Source organism: Notothenia rossii, assembly GCF_949606895.1.
Source record: "Notothenia rossii genome assembly, chromosome: 10".
Taxonomy (NCBI): Eukaryota; Metazoa; Chordata; class Actinopteri; order Perciformes; family Nototheniidae; genus Notothenia; species Notothenia rossii.
The window spans coordinates 62251095-62263843 of NC_136908.1; the positions used below are offsets into that span (position 1 = coordinate 62251095).

General features: G+C 39.4%; 2 protein-coding genes across 2 annotated transcripts in view; both read right to left on the reverse strand.

Moving 5' to 3' along the window:
• Window positions 1-3580, reverse strand: part of mdm2 (MDM2 proto-oncogene) — a 7706-nt gene extending 4126 nt beyond the window's left edge. Inside the window, exons 1-4 of the mRNA XM_079654615.1 lie at window positions 3493-3580; window positions 1150-1217; window positions 604-678; window positions 382-515 (exon numbers count right to left, since the gene is read on the reverse strand). Of these exons, the coding sequence (XP_079510741.1) occupies window positions 382-515; window positions 604-678; window positions 1150-1217; window positions 3493-3565 (350 nt within the window). The 5' untranslated portion in view covers window positions 3566-3580. The remainder of the gene's footprint in view (window positions 1-381; window positions 516-603; window positions 679-1149; window positions 1218-3492) is intronic.
• A 2276-nt stretch (window positions 3581-5856) lies between these two features.
• Window positions 5857-12643, reverse strand: LOC307021512 (uncharacterized protein). The gene is made up of 2 exons (XM_079653702.1): window positions 12481-12643; window positions 5857-8089 (listed from the first exon to the last, which is right to left on the reverse strand). The coding sequence occupies exon 2, from the start codon at window positions 8036-8038 to the stop codon at window positions 6311-6313; it is 1728 nt and encodes a 575-aa protein (XP_079509828.1). The 5' UTR covers window positions 8039-8089; window positions 12481-12643; the 3' UTR covers window positions 5857-6310.
• Between the last annotated feature and the right edge of the window lie 106 nt (window positions 12644-12749).

A 12749-nucleotide genomic window follows, 5' to 3' on the forward strand; every position in this document is an offset into this window, starting at 1 on the left:
GAGAAAAGTGTCATGTATTTTCACGTCATGTGATCGGCTCTCCTGATCGGCATTTACAGAGAGCACCGATCGATCGGCCGAGAGTGAATATCGGCCGATCGATCAGAGCATCCCTAGTTTTTTATAATTTTTGAGCAAAATCTAGCTTGAAAATTCCTTCCAGAGCGGTTTAAGTTGTATTTATTCTTACTAAATTCAACGTATATGAAGTTCAACACCTGCTATATGGTTTTCATTTGGTAATAGTGTTAAAAATTAGTAAAATAAACTGCTTTCCATAACTGGCATAAACGTCCCTTTACTGAGAAACAGTCAGTTGTTGTTACTGTAGAGCAGACCAAAACAAACACTAATAAATCATCCTCTCTTCCTTTTCCTCACCGTGGCTCTTTAACAGAGAAGCTGTCGACCCCCAGCACTCGCCCCAGTGCATCCTGGGAGCAGTGGACGATGTGCTGCTGCTTCTGGTCGTACAGCTGCTTCTGGATGATGTACTGACCCAGGTAGAACATCACCTGCAGGACCAATACATCACATATTTAGCATGGGAACATTCAAAATGTACATAAAACCTCCAATAAATACAAATAAATCCATGTTTACCTCCTTCATGGTGAAAGTGTCTTTAGTGGCTCCAGCTTGTTGCAGCAACGTCTGGAACTCTAGCTTTGGTTTCACCTTAAAAAACACACAAAATGTAGATAAGATTTGAATAACAAACACTCCTACAAAGTTCTCTGACCATGTGTGTGTGTGGACTGACACTACTGTAAAACCAAATAAATAAAAAATAACCATTCACTTTTTCTTATATAGCAACTTTTAAACACAGTTACAAAGTGATTTCCAATCAAAAATCGGAGGAAAACAAACAAAGAAAGTGTATTTTATTCAAAAGGGGACCTAGTCTGCTCTGATTGGTGGAACTTAGAGATGTCCCGCCCCTTAAAGAGGCCAATAGAAGCCCAAGTGTTCCAAGTGATGTCACTGTGTTCCGGAACTTTGAGATTTTAAGCCTTTGCAGACCGTTTCTAAAATCTATATAAAACACACTATCGGAAAGGGGAAAGGGGAAAGAGGAAAGGGGAAAGGGGAACACCCCGCCCCCCAATAAGCAGATTAAGGGACTCTTTATGTCGTGTCTCTCACCAGTTTGTTCTCGTCTGCTGTGTCGACGTTGAGCTGGCTTTCTGCTGACATTGTGAGGTTGATGGTTTCTGCACACAAACATGAAATAAAATGATTAGTAATAAGGCTCCAAGGAACTAGGGATGCGAATTTGAAAGCAAATGTATATTCGAATATTCGACCCCCAAAAAAACGGTTAACCGATTAACCGAAATGTACATATCCTATAAAAAAAGAAATGTGGGAAAAATGTTGACAAAAAATATATATATATTGTTTTTATAAAAAAAAAAGTTCAAATAACTTTAGGAACCAAGTCGAATGTGTCAAATGTATTGAACTGGTGATCACAGTTTGAACAGTTGACAGCTATAGGCCTACAGCTTTCATGCTTAAAACCTAACTTGGTTTTTAAATGAAAGAGGGATCAGCCAAGAACAACATAACGGGTTAGGGTAACCTGACCCTATCACAACAGAGATCGACAACCTATAACAGGGCAGGGCCTATGCACAGAATGCGAGTGGAGCAAAACACACCTTTAGACATAACACACTTAGCTATGGCACTGTCGTATACATTGAAGTATTCCATTTGATCATATGTAATCAACTTAGGCACCCCTCCCAAAAAAAAAAAAAAGTTATAATAAAAATATTCATACCTCATATTCTCATATTCGAACACCTGAATAATTTTGAATAATCGTTCCCATCCCTACAAAGGAACCTGCAAGTAAATTAGATTGAAACAAACCAAAACACTTTAAGTCCTGGCATTGCCTTCAAATGAGCTAAATACTACAACTTTTTTGGGGGGGTTGAGTGTTAGGTTTAATGGTAAGGGTACAGTATTTCTACATAATACCACAACGAATACACTTAAATATCTGCAGGAATACATAAACAAGCATGATGTAAAACCATAATTATAGTTTCTGGTGATCCAATTAAGTAAAGGGAAGAGATCAGACCTAGAAAAGTAGTTTCAAATGAACCATTATTCTGTGTCTAAGTGTTTTCTTTTTTAAATAGACGATCATCTTGGCTACTATCAGTGGTGACAGTGTTTGACCCTGGTCTGCTGACTCAAACTCTAAAGACCTCTGGCCCATTGATTAGTTTACACAAACCACCGTAACCAATACTTATCTCTTACGGTAGTTTATTAGAAGCGCTTCCTGACAGTCTGCAATAGATAAACTAAAACATTGCATAACTACAGCCAGTAGGAGGAAAGATTTAAGACCTGACCTGTTAGCACAACTTCTGGATATCTACACGTCCAGAAAATCCATTTACTCGTTACATTTCATTTTTCTGGCAACCAAGTGAATTAAAAGTTAGTTTTCCGTCTCCTTTTGGCTCTGTTTCCGTCTCAACCATCAAGTTATTCTGTTTATAAATGCCACACTATGTTTCCCAGGTGGTTACAACGTCTGTCTGTCTCAGCGGATGTTCAGTGTGTTCAATAAAGCAGAAAACAGCTGCCTTGTGATGCAGGAAATACACAGAGCCTAAAAATAAGCACTCAAATGCCTCGGAGCACTGAGGGAAGAAAGGAGGTGTGTTCCAAAAAACCACTAAGAGTATCACGCTTTTCACATCTTTCCTTAAATAGCACAACAACAATGATTAGGGGAACTTAAAGCAACTGTCTGAGTCAGAGGATGTGGCGATCTGAGGAATGCCCTTATAGCGGCTGGATAAAACATTACGCTTCAAATGTGAAAATATGATGTCTTCAATATGCTGGGTTTTGGACAGAGTTGCAGATATTAAGTTGACAACTCGATTAGATAGTCAACATAGAAATAATGGACAACTTTTCTGCTTTTAAAGTCATTTGTCATGCAAAAACTGTAGAAAATGTTATTTTCAGCTTCTCAAATATGGACTTTTTATATGATATTAAAGTGAGTATCTTTGGGTTTTGAGAAACTGAGATGGACATTATTCTATATTACCTAGACATTTAATAGAAAATAAACTGTATTTGCTGTTCTAGTCAAGATATGCCAAAAGTACACAATCATGAAATAAAATATAAGTTAAATGCAATGAACTTTGCTCCTCTTATAACCACGCATAAGCCATTTAAAGTCACACATGTAATAATAATAATTAATAATATAAAATATAGTAAACTTCATTTATACAAGCAGCTTTTAAACTTTCAAATTAAAAGAAAGAACTAAATGGACTCAAATCTTGATTAAACTACAACTTAGACCACTAGTTTTATTTAATTTATAAAAAGTTACAAAGGGAGACTGTTAGACAAAAAGTGTATTGTTAAGCTATACATTTGTCTTTATAGTGAACTGAGTGTCTGGGTGTTAGTGAGATAAATGAAAAGTCTTACCAGTATGTACAGAGTGGAGAGTCAGCAGTCTGTGCAAAGTGAAGCCAGAGAGGAGGAGACAGCAGCCTCTCATATATATACACTAGAGCCGCTCAGACATGTCAGGACTAGACCAGCTGAGGAGGCCCAGCCTAGCCTGAGTGGGGCCTATCAGGGCCCAACAGGGCCAGTCAGGTCTGAGTCAGCAGTTTGTGTGTGTGTGGGGGGGGGGGGGGGGGGGGTTTGTTTTTGTGTGTGTGTGTGTGGTGACTGAGCACAGACCCTGTATGTCTCGTCTTTCATAATTCTAAGGTGTAATGAGGAAAATGTGATAAGTGTGTGTGTGATGAGCTTTTTATAGTTAAGACTTTATAAACAACTTGAAATATTCTTTAGTTGTATTTCTAGATTCTAAATAACAAATGCACAGATTTCAAATAATGTGTCAGACATGCCACTACTAGTCCAGGATGAGTCATCCTTACTGTCAAAATGAGCTAACCACGCTAACCAGGCTAACACATCATAAGTAACCAGGGACTCTAGCCCGGAGTGTGTGTGTGTGTGGTTTTGTGTGTGTGTGTGTGTGTGTGTGTGTCTGTGTGTGTGTTAAAAAGGTGAACTAGATTGTAACTATTGAGGGAATTTAACATGATATCTGAAGACCTCACCTTTACGAGATGAGCTATTCCCTTTTATTATAGTTAACACTTTTTAAACTACTTGAAATATTCTTTAGTTGTATTTCTAGATTCTAAATAACAAATGCACACGTTTAAAATAGTGTGTGTGTGTGTTCAATTTGACAGTAACAGCTGATTCAATCACACACACACTCTGCCAGACATGCCACTACTAGTCCAGGATGAGTCATCCTTACTGTCAACATGAGCTAACCACGCTAACACATCGTAACTAACCAGTGACTCTAGCCTGGATTCAGTGTTTCCACAACAAGGCTCTCTCAGGGTTTAAGAGGATGGAGAAGTGGAAACTAAATGCACTTTGGGATGCCCATGAAGTTAAATGTAGTCTTACCCAAATACATTTTAAATATGGTTTGGTTGTTTAAGTCTGTCTGAACTGTAAAGCAGTGATGGCTGAACTAGTAACACTTTGTAAAGGAATATCAACAATAAAACTGAATTATAGAAAGACACAAAACAGCACACGAGGTGCAAATTACATTTACTAAAGTTGAGTATTTCATTTTGTACTATTTTATTCTTCTATTATAGTACTTTTTTTGGGGGGGGGGGGGGGGGGGGGGATTCATGTATTTTTCACTCTGCCACAATGAATTGATAGCGCTAGTTACTCTGATTTCGAAGACATGAATGAAAATGTTTTCTAATAGGTTAGGCTACCCAGCAGGACATCAAGTAATTAAAATCATCTCCACCTTTACCAGCATTAAAGACAAAACCCCATTATTTATTAACCATTAAAGTACTCATTATGCAGAATGGCCCATAACAGAACAGATACAGGCTCATTCTGCAGTCTTTTTACCTTCAGTACTTAAATTAATGTTGATGCTAATGTCTTTGTAGTTTCACTTTAGTTAAGTTTTGGAGGTGGGACTTTAACAAAGTATTTCTAAACTGTAGTTTTAATACTTTAACTTGAGCTAAATATCTGTATACTTTCTGCTGGAAATTCTGCAAGAGTACGTTGTTGACGTGCTATGTTTACAATCTACTCTAAAAAAAAAAGTACCTAATGTAAAACATAAGGGAATTAAACACTTAAAACATAAACCTTAATGTATTTTTTAATCATTATTCTTATATGGGGAAATTCTTATGTGTTAATGTTTCGGAAAACAGTTTTCAAGGAGCGATCAAATGTATATAAAAGGACATCTCATCATTAGCTTATTAGTTGGGTCCAGGACCTCAATCCCGTGACCATTCTCTGGCTAACACGTTTTGACGATTGATTTGACATCTATGGACCTTTTAGAAAAAATTTAGAAACACGGTCCCTCGAAAATTTGCCGGCATTTTTTGCTAGGGGGCCAAATCCACAATGGCCGCCGGCGCCATCTTGAAAAATTTACTTTTGAACCAGAGCACCTACAATCAAGTGTAAATACACTTTTTGCACTGAATCTACCATGGGGAAACCGATTCTGACATCAGTTTGACGATAAAATGTAGTTTTGACCAAAATATCCAAGATGGCCGCCAGCGCCATCTGAAAAAGTAACTTTTGAACCCCATCACCTACAATCAAGTGTAAATACACTTTTTGCACTGATTTGACCATGAGGATTCCGATTCTGACATCATTTTGACGTTATAACAATTTTTACCCAGATATCCAAGATGGCTGCCATATGCTGGAGTGAAAAGTAACATAAAATGAAAGCAATTCATAGTGTATGATAACAAAATCTATCTTTAATAGTTGTAACTAAAAACAAATGAAAACAAACTTATAAAACAGTTATACAATGTATAATTGTCACATAATATGGTACTTCCATAAATGAAAATAATCACAGTACTGCATACATTTCTAACTTAAACGTCACTGATAATGTTCTGTAGCTTAGGAAGCCAAGCTATATGGTTAATCTAATCTGAATCGGAGCTTTCAGATGCACTGTATTCGGAAGAATCAGATTCCGACGAATATACGCTCCTCTGTTCATCATTGGATCCGTCTTCATCCCATTCGTTGTCATCTTCTTCGCTATCGTCAGCTTCTCCTGGTGCAGGTAGGGTCACCGGAAGAGCAGGAAGTGTGTGACGAACAGGGCGACAGCGGCCACCCACCAGCTCCCACCCATGCCCGAGTGGAGACGGATGCTTCCTCAGGGCAGGGTGGCGCGCTAGGTAGGTTGATTGTGTGCATCAGGGCGGTCGCCATTCTCGTCAGTACGAGCAAGTACATGAATAATGCTCCGCTTGCGCTGAGCATCTGTACTTGATGAGGCAGCATCAGGCTCTGGGCGGATGGGAGGCTCACCACGCTGGATGGTCTTGTATGGTTTAACCGCCTGCAGCTCGGATACTTTCTCTATCAATGCTTTGGAAACAGTCTTGGCATCTTTGATACGTGCATCCACATCCTGGTCGTCCGGGATGTTTGTCTCGACCTCATCCTGCACACGATTTTCGACACGCTGCAGGAACATCCAATTAGTACGGTGTGCAGTGCCCCCTCCCATCAGCGTGTCGTTGTGGAAGTCATCGTTGTCGATAATGCTATGAATGGGCTTCCCCTCCGCGATCTCGTTGGGGCACACTGCGCATCGTTCAAGGTCATGCATAGCCCAGATATCTCGCAGCAGGAGCACATTGGGGTAGCTTATACCTATTCCAAGCTTGTGAAAGGAGTCGACGAGCTCCTTGCTACGAGTTATACCATGAAGGGTGACTGTGGCATTGATGGTGGTAGTAGTTGGTCGCTTTGTGACATACTGCGTGATGATTGACGTGAGAGAGAGTGTGCTGGGAGACAGATCTAACTCCTTCTTGCCCCGTAAAGACGATAGCAGCTGTACCATGAGAGGGGAGAACTCTTCTTCCTCCTCAAGCTCATCAACTCTCGGCGGCCACGGGACGAGTTGTACTGCCTTGATATCAGCCTGCAGTCGGGCGGCCACATTGTGCACCAGCTGCTCACTGCTAACACCAATGGAGGATAGCGCTGCTTCGACATATGAACCACACCCAGATGTGTCATAAACTAGGTCACTATGGTTCTTCTGAGGGCGGGAATGGAATCCAATCTTGTCCTTAAATTCCCGGATCAGGATGTCTTTTATGTAGGAAGACTTGACTCCAGATGTTTGGAAGCCATACCGAGACACGATCGAGCTGTAGTCTCGGAGGAGGCTTTGCAGTGACCGTAGCTCATGTTCCTCAAAGATAATAAATCTGATATGGTCGAAGAAGATGGTCTGAGCTTCGCGCAGACTTACATTGTTCATGAGTGGTAGCTTGTCGTCATCAGTCATCTTCTGATATGTACGAACATGTTTCAACCAGCATTTATGGTGATATCTAATCTCAAGTGCGTAGGGTTGATCACCTGCAGAATCAATCAGGCAGTTTATTCTGTCACGCATCACCGGATCGTACAGGGCCACTGTATGACTCTTAAAGGCCGCCCATGCATGATCATATGAAATGAGATTCAGCTTTGATTCTGGGTGCTTGGTCGTCTCCGCCTTGCAACACCAAACACATTTGGTTTTATCGTGTATCGCCCCTAGAGTAGATCGCAGTCGTTTGGCTGCTGGAGGTGCAGTTGGAGAAGGAACATCAGACACAGATGATGACTGAGCTTGGCATTCAACCTCTTGTTTCTTCTTTCTTTTGATGGCCTGCTCCAGTTTCTTCGCGCTTGATAGGGTGAACCTACACGTATCATGGACACATTGTCCACTGTGACCTTTACCCCAATCCACGGTTGAATGGACGGTCCCGAACTTGTCCAGACCACTCCATAACAGCGCCTTCTGTTCAAGATTGGCCCACACAGCTGCAGAAATGGCACCGGCGGCTTTATCGCAAAACCCTCCACACTGAAGAACACATGGAACTTTTGACATCGTCCTAAGCTGCGCTGTTTATACGCTGTTCATATGCTGATCACTCTGTCTCTGGAAATATATAAAAATAAGACACAATTAGCTAAATGTACAATGTATAATTGAATGTACAATACACAATGAGTATAATTATTCGTATATATATAATGCTTATTCTTGATTAAAAAGCTCTCGGTCGAGTGGTGCCTTCGCTTTCATTTTATGTTACTTTTCACTCCAGCATATGGCAGCCATCTTGGATATCTGGGTAAAAATGATGTTATAACGTCAAAATGATGTCAGAATCGGAATCCCCATGGTCAAATCAGTGCAAAAAGTGTATTTACACTTGATTGTAGGTGATGGGGTTCAAAAGTTACTTTTTCAGATGGCGCTGGCGGCCATCTTGGATATTTTGGTCAAAACTACATTTTATCGTCAAACTGATGTCAGAATCGGTTTCCCCATGGTAGATTCAGTGCAAAAAGTGTATTTACACTTGATTGTAGGTGCTCTGGTTCAAAATTAAATTTTTCAAGATGGCGCCGGCGGCCATTGTGGATTTGGCCCCCTAGCAAAAAATGCCGGCAAATTTTCGAGGGACCATGTTTCTAAATTTTTTCTAAAAAGGTCCATAGATGTCAAATCAATCGTCAAAACATGTTAGCCAGAGAATGGTCACGGGATTGAGGTCCTGGACCCAACTATATTACAGCTCCACATCTAATGATATGACGATGAAGCTGGATATATTGCGAAGTGCCCGAGGACACGATTTACGACAAACAGCAGCCAACAAGATATTAGAGACAGAGCGATATATATCCTGACCTGTGTGACCCAACATTGGGTTCATCTGACCCGACAACAGGGTCACGTCACAGGTCTAACAGACACTTGTGTTCAAGAAAACGTATAAAACACGTTTATAAAACGGACAAGTCAATTCAAGCAATCTGATTGGTTCTTAGCCGTGATATATTGAGCGTATACCACGGGTAGAATTGTAGGTTACTTTTCACAACAAGTCAGTATCCCTCCGCTTTTAAGAAAAACAGTATACCGTTGGGTTGAAAAACAAACTGCCTGCAGTTTGCTTTTCATACTGGAACAAGAAAGCAGCGGAGAAGTAACGGGGCAGAAAGCCTCCTTTTTACGCAGTGGTCGCGACATAGACATCAAACGGCAAAACATATTCAGTGTACAGTTCCTTTGGCATTAGGGCAGGGATATCTAGATACTTTCCAAGGTTTGACATCATGAATTGTGCTACTTTTAAAGCAAGCAACGATGTTTTCAAATCTGTAATCAAAGAGGTCCGCAAAAACACTATCGACCAATCAGATTGCTTGATTTGACTTGTCAGTTTTATAAATATATTTAAATTTCTTCCGTTATGAAACAAACTTACAAAGCATAAGATGGAAACATATAAGATTAACTTCGACCTCCGGGGGGGTCTTACTATGGAGGAGTGGATTGAGCAGTGCCTATCTCCAGAAAAAGAAGCACCTAAACGACGACATGCAGAGCTACGTGAAGAGCAGGTAGACCAACTGGAAAAGTAGCACCATTCAAAAGCTTTCTGATGCGGGTCTTGAAACAAAGCAGAGAAATTATGACCGTTAGTGGCCACAGGTGCGAAAGCTCTCTCCAGAGCTACTGGAAGCCGAGTCTCGGGGACCGGAGAAAGTGGAGCAATATTCTCGCCAAGCCAAGCAACAGCCTAGAACAACCTCAACCTATACAAGTGACCACGTAACCCATTCTACTGATGCTGGACAGTTTTTCAGTGGGTGCACAATAAACGACAAGATACATTAATGTAAATAAACAGCAACATACACATTAATGTAAATAAACAGCCAAATAATGGATCAACGCTCTCTGTCTAATATGTTCGCCAGCTGTTAGTGTCGTTGCATAGCAACCACGTCGCACTAGGTTTCGTGCAGAAGGCAACGGAGGGACTATTTTATTGTGAACATCATTATTTACTAATACAAACTATTTAAATTAGAGTGTGTATTTTTCTTTCATATTGCCACACTTGGTAACCGTTTTATAAAAGCAATAGCTCACGACAGGCAGTGATATATGCTCATTATATCACAGCTAAGGGGCGTGGTTCGGCCCGACGAGAAGCGGAGGGTCGACAACCCCCTTAGCTGTGATATAATGAGCATATACCACGGCCTGTCGTGAGCTATTGCTTAAATACGTAATGAAACGACACAAGAAAGAAATATCATAAATATATTTGTATCAGGTATGCGAGCGACTAAGAACTTTTTTCTTGGAGTTCGGTCTCCTAAATGTCAGAAAATTGTAAGTGTCAATCATAGTTTCTCGAGGTTAAAGGTGAAGTCTTTAAATATCTTCTTTGCCAGTCCCTAATATACATTAATATCGTATAAAACAGAAAATGGCGATGTTTTATTGGGTTAAAACAGCATTTTCTGTAACAAACTAAACACTATTTTCTAAACTCTATTGATAGTTTGGTGTCTAAAATGTCAGAAAATAGTAGAAGAGTACATTATAGTTTCTCTGGGTTAAAGGCGAAGTCTTTAACTGTCATCTTTGTCAGTCCATAACTCCATAATATACATTAATATCATATAAAACAGAGAAATGCAGAAAATAGCGATGTTTTATTGGGTGAAAACGGCATTTTCTGTAACAAACTAAACACTAAAATGCCAGAAAACAGATAAGTGTCCATCATAGTTTCTATGTTAAAGGTGAAGTCTTTAAATTTATTTATTTTCAGTAAAAAAAACATAATATTCACTTTAATATGATGTCAAATACAGCAAATCTCCAAGTTGTTGAAAAGTCAAATTAAAAAATAGTTGTGCGATTTATTTTTCTGACTAATAGTTACAGCTCTAATATATACACAATGCTACAGTTGGATAAAGGATTCAGAGTTTAACTTAATGCTATGTTTTTTAATTCAAATTAAAAGTAAGAAAACATTTCTGTAGAAAACTTGTAAAATTGTGCAAAGAAAGGTGGAAAAAAGGCCCAAAAGCCCTAAATATCAACGCATTTTTAGGAAGAGAATATGCCCAGACTCAAGTGTGAATTATTTGGGCCTTCAGAGTGAATATGTCTGGGCAGAGGGAGGGTTTTGAGTTTGACTTAATATAATGTTTTTTAATTAAAATTACAAGTAAGAAAACATGAAATTTCTGCACAAAACTTGTCAAATTGTGCAAAAAAAAGGACACAAATCCCAACACATCTTTAGGAGCTTAACATGCCCAGACCCAATCCGTGCAAGTGTGTATTATTTGGCACTTGAGTGAATATGCCTGGGCAGAAAGAGGCTTCAGAAAACATGACTGTTCACCTCCAGCTGACTGAGAGCGTGAGTCAGCTGCTGCCGCACCAACACAGGGAATATGCCCAGACATGTCCCTGCCATGCTCTCTGTGGTCAACTCTGACTCTCTATAGCACTTTCACATGCGATGAACACGGATAAAATGCATTTAGCACCTCGGGATACAACCAGTACAAGTTAACCTACATGTATATAGAAGAATATCCAGAGAAAATAGTTTCAAATAGACTTAAAAACAAGGACATTTAAGTTTAGGAGGTTTGCTTTCACTCAGTCTCTGCATGCTAACAATGCTTTTCTGGCAGCTATCTCCTGTTAGTGAATTAAATGACACGTTAAAGCTAGTTTTTAATGATTATAACAACATACATGCCGAATAATATGTTGTAATAAATAATAATGCAAGTTAGCATTGTATCTCGTTACTTAGTTTTATATGCTATTCCTTGCACACTTAACGAAGTAATAATATCCTACTTTTAAATCATGTTAGCTGTAATTTGGCGCTTTTTATAGTGTATATGTATACGCTATTTGATGTATGCTATTTGATGTATATGGCAACATGTTCCATGTTTGGAGCAATAAAGTACAATCTAGTCTTGTACGTTACATCTCAGGCTAAAAACCTCCGTCCTCAATTAACTGCAAGTAAGTAAAAACACAAGTTTAATACATTAGTTAAGAGTAAAATCATCCCATATTAAATACAAAGTAATTTGCCTAGCAACAGTTGATATTAAATGAGTGACCGATGGCGAACTTTCAAAAACTTAACAAGCTTAGCTACAGTTACCGCTGCCTTAACTAAACTATTAAATACTCTAAACAACTTAACATTAACACCCGTAACAACAAAGCTGTAACTAAAACCTGTAAAAGCAGTGAATTTCAGTTCTAAAATGTTAATTTAATGTGTCGTTTTTATCGTAACATCGTCCACACATCGTGGCCGCGTTCCCGCTCATAAACCCGGGTACATTCAGCCAAGAAAACACGAGGCTCCGCGGCCTGTTAGCACGCAGCTAACCACCCACTTGTGCTTCTGCAATACAACGTATTTTAAACATATCATATATATATATACATCAGTCTTTGTTGTGTTGACCTACCTTGTCAGTGATTCTCGATTAAATAATATCCTTCAAAAGGCGGCTTTCAACCAGTTTGCTGCACAGTTTGGGGCTCTAAGGTCCAATGTAATGTTAACTCTGCAGTTGTTCCTTCACTTGTCCATGTGACTCTCCTGCTGGCAGAACACTGACACTGCACCCACATCTAATAATAATGGAGGGAAGGCATACAATAACAATGACGTTTTTATTTTTGTATTCTCTAATTAGATCACTTTAAGATTATTTGTTCCTGCCAAAATCTCAAT

Coding starts and splice junctions, on each gene's coding strand:
- LOC307021512 (XM_079653702.1), bottom strand. CDS start 8,038: ATGTCAAAAGTTCCATGTGTTCTTCAGTGTGGAGGGTTTTGCGATAAA.